The 20367-nt window shown below is 46.5% G+C and overlaps 1 protein-coding gene across 5 annotated transcripts in view; it reads left to right on the top strand.

Annotated features, from left to right (window-relative positions):
• The window catches only part of GOLIM4 (golgi integral membrane protein 4), a 508200-nt gene extending 488428 nt beyond the window's left edge, over nt 1-19772 (top strand). For all 5 annotated transcript variants that reach the window (XM_069618504.1, XM_069618501.1, XM_069618500.1 and 2 more), the window contains one exon: nt 19582-19772. In XM_069618504.1, coding sequence (XP_069474605.1) covers nt 19582-19713 — 132 coding nt within the window. In that variant the 3' untranslated portion in view covers nt 19714-19772. The remainder of the gene's footprint in view (nt 1-19581) is intronic.
• The last annotated feature ends 595 nt before the right edge of the window (nt 19773-20367 follow it).

Raw genomic sequence — 20367 nt, 5'->3', positions numbered from 1 at the left:
TGAGGTTGGGACACCGCTATCTGAGTTTGTGCCCCCTCTAGAGCGTATTTTGATTTCTTCTGCACTAATTTAGCTTCGCCTGCTTTTCTCTCCTCCGCCTTTTGCTTTATCTTCTCCTGCCATAGTCTACAATGGTGCACTATTGTGAGTTGTATTTCTGACCATACCTTTGCTTCCATCCCCACCAATTTCTTCAGTTGTCTTTGCACTGACTCGGATAACCCTTGTATTAAGATGTGATAGAAGATAGCTATTGTTTTGTCCCATGGCTCTCAAGTTTCAAGGCGCAAAAGCTCTTGAATCTCTTGAATGTAGCCTCATCGTCCCGCATCTTGCGTGACGTAATTTCCCATATGTCTGTGTCAGGGTATTGCGTCCTTAGTGCCTGTCATACCGCATGCCTGCAATTTGCAAAAGGAGATCAGTCATGTGTTGGGTTTTGTATGGTCAACCCCCGGGAACCCCGCACTCTTCCAGATGTCATCTGCTGCGTCACCCAATATGGATACTAGCAACCCCTTTATGTCCCCCACTGCCAGCCTGTGCCCCGCCGTCAATTTTTTCATTTCGTATATCCATTTTCCTGCTCCTCCACTTAAAGATGGTAACCTGTACCTAATGTTTTCCTTGTCCGTGTGTTTCCTGGGTACATATTGTGGCCTCGTCCTCCTTCTCTCCAGTAGTGGCATTTGTGAATATTCAGCCCTTTCTTCAAGTGACCGTCTATAATGTCATATCTGGATAGGTCCTTTCTCATCTTCCATGTCTGCCCCAATGTCTGTAATGACTATATTATGTGACCCGTGTGGGGCATACCGTGTTCCTGTATGCCCGCCCCGCTGACCGGTGTGTCCCCTATTTTGTGTTACAGCTGCCCCATCTCGTCAGCGTCTGGGGAGATCTCTGAGCCTATTCGTGTATGCGGGGCTACTGCTGCTGCCGTGTCCTCAGTCGTTTTGCCAGTGTGCTGTCCTCTAGTCTTTCCTTCCTGTGTCCTGCATTCCCATGACATTCCCGTGCCTGTTCGTGTAATGTAAAGTTTGTTAAGCCCTTCCCTTTTTACATCATTACTATCTTCATCTTCCCCACTACAGAATCTGTCTGAGAATGTTAGTTTGTGTGGGAGTGGGTAACGCACTGTTACACTTTCAAGATCAATGTTTGTAAAGTTAGTTGCATTCTCTTCTCCCCCCCTCTCTGTACTCAGTGCTCCAGCCCCCTTCGGGTCTACCCCTGCCATTCTAATGCTACTCCCTGTGTACCCCTTCGATACCCGTCGGCTCTGTTGCTCTTCCCGCTCCATTTCATCTCCCCTGGCCTGATCCAGTTCTTCAATTACTTCTTCGCTTACTTTTCGTAGCGCCCTCTGGTCTTAATCTCTCTGATTTTGGGCTCCCCCTGCCCTTGCAAGCCTTAGCTCCTTCCTCGTACTTACCTGTGTTTTCTAAAAATATCTTGTGCCTCCAAAATGCCATTTCTCATTCGGCTTCATCTCTTCCCTCTTGTATTCTACCTCCCCTCGCCTCCGTACTCAACTGGCTTCTCCCTCCCGTCGTGTTTCTCTCCATTACATCTCTCTGCTCCCTTTCCATTACTGCCTCAAGTTCCTTACTTCCTGCTCCAACTTCTCCTTCCTTTCGAGCTCCTTTTGCTCTAGTTTCACTAACGTGTTCCGTTTCTCTTTCAATTCTGCTATTTTTGCTTCTAACTTCGCTTCCTCTTCCCGCACTTCACCTACCCTCACGTCATGCACTGACTTTCCTCTCCATCCCTGGCCCAGCTGCAATTCCTCTATGCCCTTAGTTGCCCCTTCTGCCTCCCCTGTGGTTGTCCCTTGTAACTTCAAGAGCACCTTTGCCGCTACCCATTCATCCGGGCCAATTCCAGCAAACTCGTTCTTTGCCTGCCGCAGCCTGCCTTCATCTGTGCCTGCACTGTCTGCCTCTTCCTGTCCCCGCCTTACAGGGCGTTTGGGGGCGTGCGTGTTCAGGGCATATGGGGGTGGCTTTTTTGTGGGATTTGAGTAGCCCTCTGCCACAGTTAATTCGCAGGGCTCTGTAGCCTCTCTGTTCTCTAATCGGGTATAATCCCTGCTCCTCCTCCCCCTCCTCTGCGTCGTTTGAGATCACGCTGGCAGGTGCAGGAGGCAGAACACACTCATCATCCCCGGGTAGTACCCCTGAAACATATACCACAGCTCAAATATTTCCATACAGTTAGCTAGCTTCTTCCCCTTGTACGTGTTGTGTAGGTAGGTGAGTAGTGACTGCAGCACGTCCTTGGAGAAACTACCGTTAGGCGGCCATGGTACTGTTGTCTTTCCATCCGCACTCTTAGTCCATTCTACGCTGTATTTCACTATTCTATCTTTATAAATAGACAGCGTTTTACAGATGTGCTGAATTAGGTTTGTTAGGGTCTCGTGGCCACAGTATGATGTCCCTCCCCCATGGTACATCATTGTTTGTTTTTAATTTTACCTGACCTCAAGTTGAGGATTTCGGCATTCCACTGTCAGTGCAAGGGTGAACATTTATTTTGTTTAGGCCCTTTTAGGCCATGGCCTCGTACCCCTTTATTGCCCAAGCCCCCCACTCGCTTCCCAGCACAAGCCGCGTCCCTTCCTGCTTCCCTTGTGCCAGCCTCCACTCCCTCCCACTGGCCCTGATAGGCTGCACCGATCCCCATGTGTTTCACCTACCTCGACCTGCATGCCACTTCCATCCGGGCCGTGCAGGTGAGTGGGTGACCCCCCTGAGCCCTTTTAGGCCCCGAGGCCTTTCCAACCCCCCAGCAGCCTGCTCTCTCCGTGCACCTTCTTACTGGTCCCCCCCCCCTCCTACCCCTGACCTGCCCAGCACTGCTCTCATTGGTCCATAGGACCCTCTGCAGCGAAGGCATAGACGTGCCTGAATTCACCGGCTCTTTTTCCAGAGGAGCCCGGTGAGTGGCAAGGCCCTCCTAGGAGCGCCTTTTTCTTCAAATTAGTGCAGGCCGGACTCCTTTCCAACCCCCCTGCGGCCCGCTCCCACCCCGCACCCTCTTCCTGGTTTCCCTCCCCTCCCACCTCCCGACACGCCCAGCACCGCTCTCATTGGTCCTCTCAGCCTTCATCCCTGGTCTCCCCAGGGCAGCCCTTCTGCCCGTGCAGCCCATCGGCTAAGGGCCCTAAGGCCAAGGGCGGCTCCAGGAAGTGTCAGCAGGTGTCTGCAGGGGAAGCAGTGGCCAGCCGTCAACCATCATCCACAAGGACCAGTAAGGTAGGAGTGGCCTGTGTCAAGAGTAGAGCTTCTACTCTACCCTAGATTCCAAGCCACTTACCAAACCCATAGTAAACAAAGTGATTACCCCCCTCTGTATCTCTTTGCCTCACCCTCAAACTTAATAATTATTTAATACTGTACCAATCTGGCTAGGCACAGACCCCCTTCCTCTGTATAGACCTATACAGGTCTCTCAAACTTAGCAGGGGTTCTGTCTCCAAACTGCATTGTATGATATGTAGATTGCATTGATGGGCCTCTCTTCCACTACACAAGTCTCTCAAATCTAGTCGGGCATTTGTGTCCAGATTGCATTGTTGGATATTAAGATTGCATTTATAGGCCTGTCTCTCAAATCTAGCAGGGCTTCTAAGTCTGGATTGCTTTAAGTGATACCTAGTATGCATCAATGGGCCTCTCTCCCACTACACAGGCCTCTCAAATTTAGCAGGGGTTCTATCTCCCAACTGCACTGTATGATATTTAGATTGCATTGATAGGTCTCTTTCCACTATACAGGTCTCTCCAGTTTACCAGGGGTTCTGTCTCCAAATTGCATTATATGCTGATTAGATTGCATTGATAGGCCTCTCTCCCACTATACAGGTCTCTCCAGCCTAGTCGGGGTTCTGTCCAAATTGCATTGCATGATATTTAGATTGCATTGATGGGCATCTCTCCCACTACACAGGTTTCTCAAATCTAGTGGGGCCTTTGTGTCCAGATCGCGTTGTCCGATACTCAGATTGCATTGAGAGGCCGGTCTCTCAAATCTAGCAGGACTTCTGTGGCCGGATTGCATTAAGGGAGTAAGTCCTAGCTGCGCCCCTCAAACTCACTCCTCAATTAGTACATTTCCCCCCTAAACCTACATGACTAGCCCACTGCGGTGAACCGCGTTCAGGGAGACGTCCACTGTGCAGGACTCCCAGATCTAGCTGTGTTTGGTATTGTGCTCCACTGCTTCAACTGACCCTCAGATCTAGCTGTGTTTGGTACCATACAGTACTGTCTCAACTGACCCTCAAATATAGTTGTTTAGTCTGATACCCTGTTGCCCTCCTAGGCATGGGCCTCTTTCCTATGGTGTAGGACCCTCGAGTCTCTGTGCTTGGTAACGTGCTCCACCGTTTTGGCTGACCCTCAAATCTAACTGTGTTTGGTATCAGACAGTACTGCTTCAACTGACCTCAAATCTAGCTGTGTTTAGTCTGATACCCTGTTGCTATCCTAGATGTGGGCCTCTCTCCCACGGTTCGGGACCCTCAGGTCTAGCTGTGCTTGATATCGTGCTCCAATGTTTCGTTTGACCCTCAAATCCAGCAGTGTTGGGTCCAGAACTGTCGCCTTCTTAGGCGTAAGCCTTTCCCCCAATATACAGGGCCCTAATCTAACTGTGCTTAGTTCAGTACTCTATTAATCCAGGATACCCATCACTACCTAGCTTAATTGAGTCCCATTCCACCAGACCATCTAACGCCCATAACCCTCCCCGACAGTGCACCCTCAAGAAACGCACCCTACCCAACGACAGAAAGGACATACTGAGCCGGAGAGCACCCCAATGCATCCAGAGAAAGAAAAACCAAGATTACCACGCCTGCACAACACAGCATAGAGGGCCAACTACTCTACTATGTCTGCACCTTAAACTGAAAAATGGCCCGACCCAGGAAAGGACGCTGAGAAAGAGAACAAGAACATGCAACAAGGAACATGAACGCACAACAACGACAGAACCCAGAAGAAGCAGCCTCACTGGAAGGAAACACGCCTAACGCAGTCATAACCGGAACAAAGTTTGTAAGAGAAAAGTCCCTATACCTCACACCTTACCTTGCGACAACCACGGAACACCGACACCTCAACACGGAAACCTCGAGGCATACAAAGAATTTCCTGAAACATCCGGAAAAAGACGCGAACACTCAACAGGAGAGTGGGATGGCTCCAACCCCATTACCCCTTACATCACAAGAACAGAGGGGCAACATCGATTTCCACAACATCCCGCGCAATACGACGAAGCCCCGACAACTAACAATGCTACCTCTGACCTAACAATCGGACTCAGTGAAGAAGAAGCCATCGCTGATCTTCAACCGAGCAGCATCACAGCAGAAGCACCACGACTGATCAGCCCTGTTATCAACCTATTAGACTGCTTCAATGAAGAAGCAGCTGTCGCCGTTCTTCATCCTATCACCATCAATGCGGAAAGACCACGACCGGACAACTACAAACCTGAACAACGAATAACAAAACAAAATCACACCTAGAGAATCCAATGTAACTTAATAAATGCAAGGTCAATGTCCAAACATTCAACCGAAATATACGACCTCCTATCAGAAGGAGGCATAGACATCCTATTTGTAACCGAAACATGGCTAGACGACAACTACAAGATCACCCACAACAACTGCCTGCCTGAAGAATTCAAACGCATCCAAGCAAACAGGAAATCCAAAAGGGGGGGGGGGGACTAGCAATCACCCACAAGGAACAACTGGTCATCAAAATGGAAGACCCACTAAACATTGATAAATGCAAATCCTTAATACTACGGCTATCCGTAAACCCCAAAACTAACCTGAAATTCATACTGATATACAGACCACCATCCTACGATGCGACTTTCATAGACGCCTTCACGGAAGCAATCATCATCATCCTGGCTATCAAGTACAATCATCTGATCATCCTCAGAGATTTCAGCATCTGGTTCAATGAAGAAATCACAACCACACAAAATCCTTAACCGCCCAACTAGCAGCCATGACCTACAACAACTAGTCAAAGGAGAAACGCACTCAGCAGGGCACACACTTGACGCAATCTTTGCCAACAAGGATCTCATCACCACGGCACCCCAAATTCAAATACTCTGGAGCGACCACCTCATCATTCCATTCATAATCACAACAGCCGCCTCAACAAAAAAGCAACAAGAAAAACCGCCAATCATGATGAAAAGAAATTGGAGAACCATAAAAAACTCCAACCTAACCAAGCTCCTGGAACTCCGCAAACCACAAGCAACAACCATGGAAGAAGCTGACCTAGACAAAAAAGTTGCCCTACTTCATACCTGGATCGCAACAATTCTAGACGACATTGCCAAAGAAAAACCCTTCACCCCATCACGTAAGAAAACAGCAAAATAGTTCACCCCACTACTCGGCGCCATGAAAAGAAAAAAAACGAAAACTAGAATCTGAATGTAGAACCAACAACACCACTGCAAACAAATTGAAATTCATGCAACAGATCCGCTCATATAAAAAGGAAATACAAAAAGCGAAGAGGAAACACTAAGACAACCGAATCTTCAGAGCACCAAACGCCCAAAAAGAAGTCTTCAAAATCATAAACGAAATAAAAAACCCACCGGGTTGCAACAACATGCCAATTCCATCCATGAAACTTTGCGATGACCTAGGAGACCACTTCAAAAACAAAATAACCTCCATCCAACACACCATAAAAAACAGGCCAAGCGATCACACCCGACCGACACCAACGAGGAACATCCAAACAAGCTACAAAGCTTCCCAGAAATATCAGTGGACACTTTCGTCAAACTGGTAAACCAAAGCAACAAATCAGGCCCTCCTGAAGACCCTTGCCCCCCGGACATATACAAAACAATTCTCAAACAAGGAACCCCCGTGGAATACCACAGGAATTTCCTCAACCTCTATCTCAACAGGTAAAGTACCACAGGCCTTCAAATGAGCTTACATCAAGCCGCTACTCAAAGACACAGCAGGAAACGTAGAGGACTTGTATATCTAACTACACACCCATTTCCAACATACCCTACATAGCCAAACTGCTAGAAACGTACATCTACAAGAAAACCCAAAAATTCCTAGAAGAGCACTGCCTACTAGACCAGGCACAAGTTGGTTTCAGACCAATGAGAGGAACAGAATCAGCTCTCCTCTCGCTATGGGATGACCTAAAAACGAACGCAAACTCGAACCACAGTACCGCCGTGATTCTCCTTGATCTGCCCGCAGCTTTTGACATCCTCATAAAGCGATTAGAAGGACTAGGTATAACACACCGGCCTTCTATGGATCAAATCCTTCCTAACAAACAGAACTGAAACAATATGGATGAAACTTTTTAAGTCCAAACCTAGAGACTCCACGCGCGGAGTACCACAAGGATCATCTTTCTCCCCGCTTCTATTCAACATCTACATGTGCCTATTAATCAAACTCATCAAAAAACATGCTACAACTACACCGACGATACTCAAATAATCTTCAACATACAAGACACCGGAGAAGAAAAATTGCCTTTGTGATATATTCAATCTGGATGAGCCTCAACCACCTCAAAATCAACGCAGGCAAAATGGAGATAATGATTGTTTGAAAAAAAGGGAGGAGACATCAGCTACATCCCCTGGCCAAGAGAGCTCGGCACCAAACCAGCACCATCATCAACTGTAAAAAAAACCTAGGGGTCCTGATGGATAACGACCTCAGCCTAGAACCACAAGTAAACGCTCTACTCAAGAAATGTTTCTTCCACCTGCGAGCAGCAAAAAGAATCCTACTGTTCCTGTCGTTCGCCAACAAAACACGCACCATCATCGATCTGATCATGTCCAGAGTAGACTACGCCAATAGCCTATACCTGGGCATGCCCGAACGGCTTCTAAAAAAAACTACAACGCATACAAAATGCGGCAGCCAGACTCCTCCTAAAACTACCCAGAAGAGAACACATCACACCTGCGCTAAAAATACTACACTGGCTACCATTAAAACAGCTAATAAAGTTCAAGTCCATGTGCATCACCCACAGAGCAATACACAAACAAGGCGCAGAATTCCCAAGCGATAAACTACGCCTACATCAACTGACAAGAACACTGAGATCAATCACTGACATCCACCTGGAACCAAAAACCTGTAACAGAAGAAAACTCGGAGGATCCTCTTTCTCTCACCAGGCACCGAAAACCTGGAATGATATACCTAAGAATATACGGAACACAACAAACCACCTAGCATTCAGGATACTCCTCAAATCATGGCTCTTCACAGCGTAACCACAAAAGCAACGCACTAGAATGCCCACCCCATTAAACAACGATGAAAATAACACCAACCTCGGTCATTCCCAATATGGACAAGCACTGAACCCAAAGAACGGACCCCATGACAGACCATAAGATATCATGGGAAATAGCCACAAAAGGAGGTCACCAAAGACTGATCACATAGACCCGAGATGAATGCCCTTAAATGACTCATCCACTCCCTCCCGGACGTACCATATCCAAACCGCCAGCAGACGCATTTTGATAGAAAGTTTGTGAGAGGAGTCCACTACACCACCCCAGCACCCAAGGAGGAGAATAGACACCCAACCCACATTAATCAATCCATCAGCATTAGAACACCTACAGAGCTCGCTAGAATAGAACAGCGAGGAGCAATTAGAACACCTACCGAGCACGTTAGAACAGCACAGGGAGCACCTCACACAAACCAAAACCCTGCCAGGTGTAACCCGTTTGCCCACCCTAATGAGATTGGGAGGATTTGCGAGTACCACACTCGGAGGGAGTTCTGAATTTTAACATGTTTAACTTCATACAACCCACTAACGTAAAACTCAGCATTTCTCCGGACTTATCTCACTCAAAAATCTCACACAACCATCTCTAGCACAACAACCCGCACACACTTCACAACACTGCAAACGCATAAGCAGCACCGACAGCACACGAGGACTGACATCGATCCGATACTCGCACCAAAGCTCAGCACCCGGTGTATACAGAGTTGAAACTGCCAACAGAACACCACTCTTCTCACTATTCTATACTCCCGCTTCACCTACTAACCCATCCCACCTTCTCGTTTGCAGATCCGCCAGAGCGCCTGGGGACCAACTCATTTGGTGATGGTGCGTGGTACAAAAATACCTTTAACATTTAACAGTTCAATATTCAGTTAGCAACACCTGCAGCCTATTTCGACCTTACACCTTGCAGCGGTTTCTTGTGCCGCTCCGCCTTCACTAGGGCTGCCGCTGCTCGGCACAACCCGTTGCCTTCCTAGGCCCCCTGCGACCTCGCACCTTGCGCGGTGTACTCTCGTACCGCCCCGCCTTCACTAGGGCTGCCGCTGCCTGGCACGCCGCTTCGATCACGTGCCGGCGTTCACCTGTCCTGTAGTTTCAGCGCCGAGCTGCGAGCCCCACGCTCGCTGATCAGTGTCCTATGCAATGACCTATGGGTGACATACCCAAGCTAATGCTTCACAACAAAACAATTTATGAATGTATTACGCACAACAATCCTGCCATTTTAATTCTGCATGTAAAAACCACAATCCCCACAGCTGTCTTCCCACCTCCCCCGGAGTGGAGTATACATCAACAATCCACTAGTCTTGTAATTGAACTGCACCCATTGCATGGCCTGACATGTGATATGTTTCTTACCATAGAAACTTAACCAGCCAACTACCTTCCGCACTCTATAGCTTCAGCGACTACTTACAGGACTCTGACATCTCTCATCGAACTAGAATGCTCAATTCATAGGAAAACCACATCTATTCACCGAGCTACAACGTCGATTCATAGGAAGACCACGCCCTACACATGTGTTCACTGTCCAGACCTATCGGCGCAACAATCCTTCTCTCACATGGGGACCTGCAGCCCGCCCCGAAACTAACACAAGAAGTGACTACCTCTGCTCTGTTCTCTACAATCATAGACATGCCAACCACCGCCTAGGTACCGAACGTTATGACAATGTTACACCACCTTCCGGCCTATTTACACCCCCCCCCCCCCTACCTGCACAATAGGTTGTTGCTAGTTGTGTGGACCACACTTAAGTTGCACGTCTGCTGGCGCTGCTCGGCTGCTGGCTCCCCTCCCACTCGTCTTGTCTCACCTCCTGGGAACCACGTCTGGACACTCGCCAACCGTGGGCGGGATGATTTTTGAAGTCTGCTCCCGACAGCCAAACTCTGGTTTGCGCCGCCCGGTTGTGTCTCAATTCGTGAGGGTCCTGCAGTCCTCTGAGGTCCGACGGTGGAGGGGGAAGCACCTTGCCAAGCCGACGTCACAAACTATCTTGCTGGGGCCTCCAACTTGTTAGGGTAAATTCTGAGGTCGACAGAGCCGTACCTAGGGTCCGCGGACCTCCAGCTCTCAGAAGGCCCTAACTCCTTCCAATGTCCCAAAGAAGTCGAGGTCCACACAAGGAGCAAATGGTTACTGCTGTTTTATTATAGCAAAACAAGCAGGGATCACACGCATGGAGCAAAATTCAGTCCAGACACATCTCGCCGATTTTTGTACACTCGTGGCGTGTCACTCGGCGTCACTTACCAAAATCCTTCCCCGAACCTAACGCCACTCTGGGTTGGCTCCCTGAGTGGTAGGTCCAGTATAGGAGCATATAGTGTGCGTTGTTACTGGTGGACACTGTGTTAGGTGGAATACTTGGACCATCCTTAAAAATTGCTAACTGAAAAGTGTTACATTAGAGAGCCCGATGATTGGCCTGGGATTCCCGCCGCCAGCCCCTAGTCTCCAGTGTCTTCATTGGTCAGGCAGCGGGACCCCAAGCCTGGGACTACCGTTGTTCCCAGCCCACAAGACACCTGCTTACGTACAGTGTGTATCGATATGGTGTGACAGTGTGTAACAATGGGGTGCTTCTGCCATGAGAGCGGTCCGTTCCTAGTGCATGCTGTAGGTGGATTGTTACAATTTGTTGCAAGCTCGGTCCTGGTCGTGAGACAGCCGAGCCTTCCCAGCTTCCAGACCTTGGCATTGTGTCAGTTCGGCAAAAAAATAACGTGTGAGGAGACCGTCGGTGAGGCCGAATTACTTAGATTTAATTTATATTTTGGCTTGGAATATTCTCTCATGTAGCCGGTCTCACCTTGGCGCGGTGGGTGAGGAATATCACTTGCAACATCATGTCCTTGGCGGCTGCAGTCCCTGCCAGGGCTATTCTGCTTGCACAGCATCTTGCGGCTTGGGATGTCTGTGGGACGATTCTGGCTTGCTGGATTTTCCTACAGCCTACTTCGGCTACGGTTATTCATTCAGCGTAATTCTCCATAATTTAAGGCATGTCAAGGTCTGTCGGGTCTCTTGAATGCTCCTGTCAATCCATAGGGTTCATAGCGTGTAGCATCTGCAAGCATATACACAAGCTCTTCTTTCATCTTGCATTTCTGCAGTGCTGTAACGAGCCTAAGTGGCAAAACAATAAACATGCAGACAGTATGTATATGTCGCCGTCCTCGAACTCTTAGAACTATACGCGCGTGTTCTTCGTGTGGATTGTTTGTCCCGAATGTGCAGGTTGCACGTGCACTTCCTGTCTAACGCAGCTAGGTCGTCATGGTGTCTGTAACGACCTGCAGCATGGTTTGCAGGAGATTCAGTCGATTCGGTCCATATAATCATCTCCAGCTTGGTCTTGACTGTCGTTGCTTGGTTTGGGTAGTCAATACCATTGCAGGGTTATATGGTCAGGTAGCTGGTTACCGTTCGTGGTGCGTGCTCATGCAGGGAGTGGTGGGGATTGGTGCAACCTCATAGGGTCGGTGGTTATTCCGGTTGGGGGGTCCGTCGAGAGGGAAGTGACATTTGGATTTTCCCTTTTCAATGGATTTCTAGAATCTTGCTTGGTGGACAGATTTTAGGAGTACACCCTGGTTGTAGCAAACAGAGGAACTCTGAGAGGTTGACCAAAACCCAATCAAGTTGGCAAAGGGAGTAGTCAAGGCTATCTCAGGAGAGTGAGTGTGGGATCAGGAGTCCACAATGAGTCCTGCCAGTGAAGCACACAATTCAATTTATATAGGAATGTACAAAAATATTATATTTGTTCTAGGCCTCAAACGCACACTACAAAATTAAGCCAGCCAGTGATATCACACAACACTAAAAAATAAACATGTATGCAGTCACCATTGGTTCTTAAAATGCATTCAGTGACTTATGTGAGGTAGTAAGATGGAACCAAGTCACAAGAAATATGCCCTAGCTTCAATAGTCTAATCCCTATGAAAAGTGGGGCCTTGTGCATACAATTCACAACGCTTCTCCCCAGAATATATCTGATGCATGTCATGTTTGTGATTGTTCAAGAGAAGAGGTGCAACAAAGTTACTGGTAAGTAAAAATATGTTCTTATCTTTCAGGTTACACTGCTCTGGTGCGACGACCGAAAAGCAGTGAAATGGAAGGATGCAAAGAGACTCTTTCTCAGTGTTATCCTATGGAGGTCATGGGGGGACAAATGCTTTGCTTTTAGTTACCACTATTGGTTTCAGTGAGAGGTTACCAGGTGCTGCGGGTGCAAACATTCTTCCTGTTGGGTCCAGGAACTTAATGCAAACCTTGGCGATGAAGAAATGCAGAAAGCACAGATGCAACCATCTTCCGGACCCTTCACAGGACGGGGGAAGAGGAGTTCCAGCAATGTCCCCCACACACAGACTGCAGGCGTACTTGCAGTCACAGTTGAAGACCTTCCAGAGCAGGATCCATTGAAGCAGTAGCTTTTCCGAGCCAATGAATGACCTTATATGGGACCTTATATGGGATTTTCTGATCTGGCAAGGCAGGAAGGACAAACAACAATATGGCCTAAGAAAATGCGAAAATCTTATGCCGTGGCCATTTTAATATAAAAGTAAACAAAAATCCCAAGTGTAACAGACTAACGTGATGCATTGTAAGATGCTGTGTGCAATGCTTAAAGTTACAAAAGTGTAAAAGTCAAAAGGGAAACCTAGTTTCCCAGTACTTAAAGTCTGAAGGACTGATGTATTTCCCATAACAAAATGAGCAAAAGGCCAGGGGAGTGAAGCTGACGGCTTCACGTCCCTTTTAAAAGGCAGGACCGGTTTTAAAAAAAAAAAGCAAAATGTTTTGCGGTCCATAGAATTATGGAGGGAAAATTGCTAAAAGAGAAATCTTCCCTAACACCGACACTGTGCAATTTCCTGGAGGCGTTCCACCAAGTCAGACTTTTGTGTGCAGAGTTTAGACCTCAAAACTTTACTTTATATGTTCAAATCCGTACTTCAGTCCGACATAGCATATAGAGTACACAGTGCGCGTATAAAAGAGCAACTGTCAATTAATACATGCTGCACTCCTATATTAAAATGTAAGCCCGGTATCTGTGATAAACACATTACATAATCAAAAGGGGTGGGACGAAAATGGGAACCGTAGGTCATAAAAAGCACAGCAATAAAACAATAACCAGGACCCCAGATGCCAACACTAAACAGTCACAAATATTCCTAGACCTCTAGGATATTGTATTACATATAATATCATGTATGCATAACAGTAAATCTAGGGCATAGAGGGAGGGAAAAGGAGAGAATGCTTAGGAACTCGCAGCCAGGGCCCACCAAAGGTTTGAATACCTTCAGAGTGATAGCACCATCACATTACAGTCCTAGGGGAAATAATTACAGCAATACTTTGCAGTGATACATTGTAGCCAAGCATGTCTCATTTAGTGGCATGTAGGACCCAGCAGCCCCAGGAAGAGATGCAGCCATGCTGGATTTGGGGCATTCAAACTCTGTGGAAAACCGCATTTGAAGGGGACCTGCTGAAGCGTTCAACCTCAGGTCCTGGAACCCCTGAGGATTACGTATCTCAAATAACACACCAACTCGGAGCCTAAAGGTAAGTGCTCACAGTTGTGGTTCCTGAAAAGAAATCAAAGGAAGAGATAAACAACCCAGTGAGTATAACTCTTCTTTACAATTGTGGTTCAAATGCTCCTCGCACACTGGGACTTCAACCCTGAACCTTTGACGACCCATAGGACAACATAGAATAATAATCCATCTTCCCAGGAATGGGGCTCACCAACCAGAAGAAGGCTCCTGCACGACATAGTAACACAGAAAAGAGGATTCCAACAGTTTGGTAGACAGACTGGGTCAGCCAAGCAGCAGAACATGGCCCCACGATAAAGACAATTGTGGATGTGATTCAAACTAACCCAGAGAAGTGGAGTATTGGGGTGCCAATACCCATTTGCTGTCGGCATCTTTCGACACCAAGCAAGACGACCAAGGTAGTAAAACGAGGAGTAAAATGGTCCAGAAACAGTCCCAGCACTGAGAACCCTCCCTGGTAACGAGGAACAATGAAGGCAAGAGAACAGCCTTGGAAGTATGTCCTGCAACTGAAAATCAAAGCAGGGCTGTGGTACAGAGACACAAGCCCAGCTAATATGGCCAAATCTGGTCTCAAAATTCAGCAGTAGCTTTACAACACCATAAGTTTTCCAGCAGGAAAGTAAACCATCAACCTTCTTAAAGAATCTGGCAGAACTAAGAGCAGGATCAGGGTCTCCCCTGGATTAATGTACAATCTCCTGGGCTGGCCTAAGTCAGCCCTTCAGTTACACACCAGGGCACCTAAACAAAAGGTTTTGGCATCCGGCCAATCTGGTTGTCCCGCCAAAACAAAATTTCAGGTCAACCCACAAAGGGTCCGTAATGAACGTTTTGTGGCCTGCGAATGCTCTAAATCAGTCCACACCACTATAGATGGTGCAGGGCTGAGCTCAGAGTGAGCCCATGTTTGCACAATCGCTATTTTAGTCCTACCTTGTGGTTTCCCTAGACCAACGGCCCAGAAAGAAAAGGGCTAATAGCAGGACTTAGAAAAATAAATGAGTACCCAACGGCTACCAGAAAGGTACATTTAGCTACCATTGCTGTAAATCAGCTAGCGCTCCTGTTGAAGTCAAAACTAAATTACAACTGCCAATCCCTAAAGCCAATGTAGGATGATGTAATCTCCCTTGGGCAAACATAGGTTTTTATAGAGCATCACCTGTCCTGGAGCTATATGCGCTACTATAGCATCATATACTAAAAAAAGGGTTGCAAAGGCAGGGGGACTTCAGTAAAAGCCCTTCTGTCCACAATGAGAGATTGAAGGTCTGTAAAAATGCAACAGGGAAAAAGCAGAACGTTTAGATTGCCCCATAATTTACAGTGGACCCCTCTGTATCCCCAAGAAATGGTATTCTCTCCCAACAGATGTGTTAACTGTGCAGTAGCTTCTTCATATTTGCTTTTGTAACCATTGGGCCTACTAACATCATTTTTCAATGAATGCCTTGTTCAGGTTGATTCATGCAGGGCCTGTTTGGTGCCTAATGTTTGTTAGATTTCAAATGTTCTTAAGGCATGCAATATTTTGTGCTATTCTGCTATTTACATCACTCAGTTGGAGATTCTGCCTTTTAATGTGCACGAGGAAGCTCCTGGGATTTCAAAGCCAAGAGTTTGAGTATTTAAGTGCAATTTGCTCAGCAAAGTGGCTCTTACAATTCTTCTCTTTCAACCACACCACTCTTTTTATTCAGCTCACCCACTGTCCTGCTTTCAGTCTTTACTGTATCAATCTACCTGGAGGTTAGATGGAAGAAATGGAAGGGAAATAAAAGTATAGGGGTGTGGAGTAGGTGGTGACAGGGATGTTGGGCCTATGCTAACAGACTGAGAAAATTGATTTTGATTGGCTTGTTGTCATTTTATATCCATGTGGTCTTTCTATTGGCTTACAGTGAGGTAGATGGTGTAGGGGAGGGTTGGTCCAAAAGACCCCCCTTGCCTACATCCCTTCCCCAGGTGAGGGCCATGGCTCATTGGGCGTCCCCTCATACCACCAGGGCCCAGGTGGTGGAGGGCTCACCTGCTGAAGACATTGCCCACACGTATTGAATTTAGCTAGGCCTCAGAAACCATTTTGTCTAATAAAGATGGTGTGAGCTCAGCGCACTGTAGCGCGGCCCCCACCCTCGGAGAGTTTCAATTATCCCTGTTGCTGCAGCGCCCTGGCAGATCCGCTGTGAGCCCGTTCCCACGAACAAGACGGATATGAGCTAGCGTAAGATACTAACACTGTAACATTTCACCTTCCGCAGTGTATCACTGCTCCCAGCATGACCCGGCCAGCGGGGCCTGGGTGATGAAGAGAACTGTAAAATGGTCATCGGATGAAAGCAGAAAGTCCCCAAATATGAATGCCAAGACTACTTGCAAAGCATGCATTTCTCCACAAAACTTCTTCTATTAAGGAAACCTGTAAAATGTATAAACATGGTAGAATGCATGCTTACATGATATTAGCAATGAAGAACCCACACCACTGCAGTTGGGTGCTAACAATAAAAGAGCGTTCCAGGGGACTATTCGTTATGTGTATTCTTGAAAAGCTTACACCCCGTGGTCCCGCGCCATAACCAAACTAATGCTGCTAGAGTACAAGGGAAGACGAATGTAACCATACAGAGGGCTCATGTGAAGGATGCGCGAGAATGCACTTGTCATGCGTGTATGTCTAAGCCCTTATGTGCCACTACCGCCACGTACGGTGGCGGGTCTCTTTCTTTGTGCTCCACCAACCACACTACTACCTCACTTACTGCAAATGTATATGCATATAACTAAATGCTGTAGTTGTTAAAACATAGTGTACAAATAAGGTGCTCAGACTGGCTATATTTGAGAGACATTTAGCAAAGTTGAAATGTATGCTTTCGAGTGATCCAAATGAGCATTATAGAGTGTTCAAATGTTTCTACCTAAAGTCAGCAACACACGAGGAAGATACCTTTGTGAATATGTGCAAGGCCATTCCCCCTCCCACCCTGCGAAGACTGCCAAACAAGAGAGCAGAGGCCCGCGCCGCGCTGCTCCACCTCCCCCAACCAGGCTGGAGCCGCTTCAAAGATTTGTAGTCCCCTCTGCAGCACCCAAGGCCACGGCCCGCCACCTGCATTATTTACAGCATAGCAGTAAACCTCTGCCTGAATACACAAATCCAAAGGCGCCCCCTCTTAAACCCCACAACCCACTGGATCACCTTAGACTTATGGCCCTGTGCAATTAGGATACCCAATACTGTGGCAACATACAGCAGCCCATTCATAACGACTTCTAACAAGACAGAGAAGCGTGTACCGTCCGTCCCATGCCCTGAGACTTAGTCCCTCGACCTATGGTACCGGTCAACGGGACACTGGTAACCATGCACTGATGAATGACCATCAGACCCCTCACAAGGTGCATTCCTCCTGTGTTGCATTAACCTGTAGAATAACCTATTGAAAGATTTACTAAAGAAGATAATATTGCAATAACTGAATGACTGCGGTGTGCATGTCCTAGGGCAAATAAGTCAGGAAAAGACATTCATCTCTGACACTGGCCACAATGGCACAACAACCCTGCCCGGATGAACTCAGCCGACCCGCCAGGCCCAGCCCAACCCACGAGGCTGACCAGTGACGTCCTCCAGCCAAGGCAAACCACATCGCAGCAGCGCCTATAGCTAGTCATCACCACCCAATCCCATTGAACTTGTGCCCCTTACAGTATGTAGGTTCTGATGATGTGTTTTGTAAATATATACGCCTGTCTTTGCTATTGTCAGACAGAGCGCTCTCAGAGTTTGCAGAGTTCTTTGCATGCCCTATTCTGATTGATAAACTCCCATTTAAGCTCACCCGCACTCTGTCTTGGCTTTATTCCCATCCTGGGAGAGTCCTTCATTGTCTCTCATTGCGGGGAGGATCGTGCTGGTTGGGGACGCTTGCCTTCAATGGTTAGGAGTGATGTGTGGTGTCATACTTGCTAACCCAGTTTTTGGAGGGCTTACAGAGGGAAGCAAGGGTAGCGATTCCAAAAGGAACCATCTGGTAAACTAAATTAAGCACATTCCTAACCATCCGGCATTGGGGTTGTGGCAATCACAGAAAAAGTTAAATGATTCATCCTGCACTTACCAGGCACAAACGTAATAAAGAAATAACCACAGAAGCACTTTTTTTTTGGCAACTCCTCTACGGGCAACTATGGGCCTCCTTTTGTTCCTACTCACCTGACAGGCCCTCCCTCCTCTCAAGATGAGGGCAGCTGCATTGGTTGCTGCATTCCATTGGAAGCTAAAACGACTTTCACAAAGACAGGCTGCTTCAAAGATAAATTACAGTAAACACACGCAACCCTTATTAGAGTGCAAAACATGTTCATTGTTTAGGGTGCGCTAGGCGACCACCTGTTCCACCCACACATTGTCAGCCCTATGTTTTCCTTTACTAGGCGTGTGAAATACCTTTATGACTTTGACTTATGTGACAGTGTTCTCTCTACATTGGATGGCTGTTCAATGGGCATTATATGAGTTTTAAATGTTGGTATTTTCCTTATATACTCTGCATAACACGTGCCTCAATAGCCGGGCTGCAGATCACAGAATCTTGGACATGGGCGTCACTTGTTGAATGGCCTATTCTGTTTATGGCCTCAGACTGGTCCCATCCCAACTCCATTCAGTAACGAGGTAACAACCATCTGTTCTTGCTCTCACCTTACTTTTAATCAGAAACTGAGATTTCCCTCAGCAAGCTAATGCCCATTTCATCAAACTTGTCAATCGAGGTGGATCTACTATGCCAAGCCACTTTTCTGCACCACTTAGGTTAATTAATATGACTTGTGCTCCTGCAAATATTTCAAGTACCCCCTTGTTTTCCTGATTTTATCCTCCCACCTCACCTGGCGGTATCAACTGCTCATGTGTCTATGGTCCTTGTTCTTCTGTAACCAAATTTCTCATGATAGTGTGTTCTCTCTGAAGGGCTCCTCAGGAAGTTTTATCTTACATCCTGTTACACCTTCAAGCCCCCCAGAAGGAGTTCCAGAAGCCCAAAGAGGTTCAAACTGATTGTACAGGACACTAGAAACCCATACGTTCAGGGACACCAAACACATATCCGTGCCCAACAGTGATTTATAACCTGTTGGTTTACAGGGATTTTAAATGATACCTCGATTACAAGAAGACTAGTAAGTTTCTCTTGGGGTGTTTTTTTTTTAAATTTTTTATAGCTCTCTTCGAGCGACTTTGATCTAGATCAGATGCTTAGTTTGGTCAAACCTTACTGAAAAAAATGTTTGAAATTAATCTGTGAAAAACTACATCCCTCTCTACTCCCCAACTAGATGTTGTTGGCTTTAAAATATGTCCATGAGTCTGGAGAAGAGCTGGTGGGGCGTACCAGTTAGTACAGGTTAGTTACCAAAAGGTGCTCTTGTATTGACTGTCCTTTAAATGAGAGTGAATATGAACCGTCTATCTGGTATGAAATCAAAGAGCCTGTTTGTTTCTGCCACATTAAAATCTTATTGCAGGCTACTTCCTGTTTACCTGTTTCGTGATGATATGCTGTATTGACCAAAATTATTACTACTTTAAGGTGGATGAGAAGAATGATGGTGTAGAGGCACATCGGGATGATGATCAGAAAGATGAACATGAAGAAAACTACGAGGAGGATGAAGACGATGGGGGTGCTGTTGGAAAAAACAACCGCAGAGCTGAAATGTAATACATCAAGTAGCAGATGGTGTGCAAATAAAGCAGTTATTGCGAGGATACCAGACTAGAGATATGCCTGAACTTTGAGATATTCAATGGTTGAATACAAGTTGGCTTTTTTCCTTTGGTTTCTTTATACTACTGCGTATAATTCCAAATCAGATTTTTTTAATACTAGTTATTTTATATTGAGGTTCTATGTAAAGAGAGGAGCAAATCCTAGCGTCCTACTTGTAATTATTTTCTTTAAATCATGTTACCTTTTTAAGATAGTGTCATATGTTTTGAAATGTTTTATTTGGTCTAAACATTTGCAAGGCACTTAGGTTTTATCAGTCACTTGAAAGGGATAAAGCCAATATGATGCAGTGCTATTTCTCGAGAACCTGCAGTTTAAGCCTGAGCAGAAAATATTTTAACTGTTTTCTTTTAGTAGTGTCTTTGATTTGTAATATTGTCTGGTTGTATTCTTTGTAACTCAGCTAGCAAACTTTTACGGTCTACATTTCAAATGACTGCTCTTAAAATTAATTCTTGCATGGACACACTTGAAAATACAGACGTTTAGACAAACCCGAAGGAGTCCATAGAACATTTTTAACCTTTTGTTTAAATTATATAAATTCTAACTGGTTAACAGTGGAGGATGTGGATGTTTGTCCTT

This window comes from Ambystoma mexicanum, chromosome 10, assembly GCF_040938575.1.
Source record: "Ambystoma mexicanum isolate Mex_15411 chromosome 10, UKY_AmexF1_1, whole genome shotgun sequence".
Taxonomy (NCBI): domain Eukaryota; kingdom Metazoa; phylum Chordata; class Amphibia; order Caudata; family Ambystomatidae; genus Ambystoma; species Ambystoma mexicanum.
The sequence above is the reverse complement of the archived record's forward strand: the minus strand, read 5'-3'. Positions and strand labels throughout refer to the sequence as shown.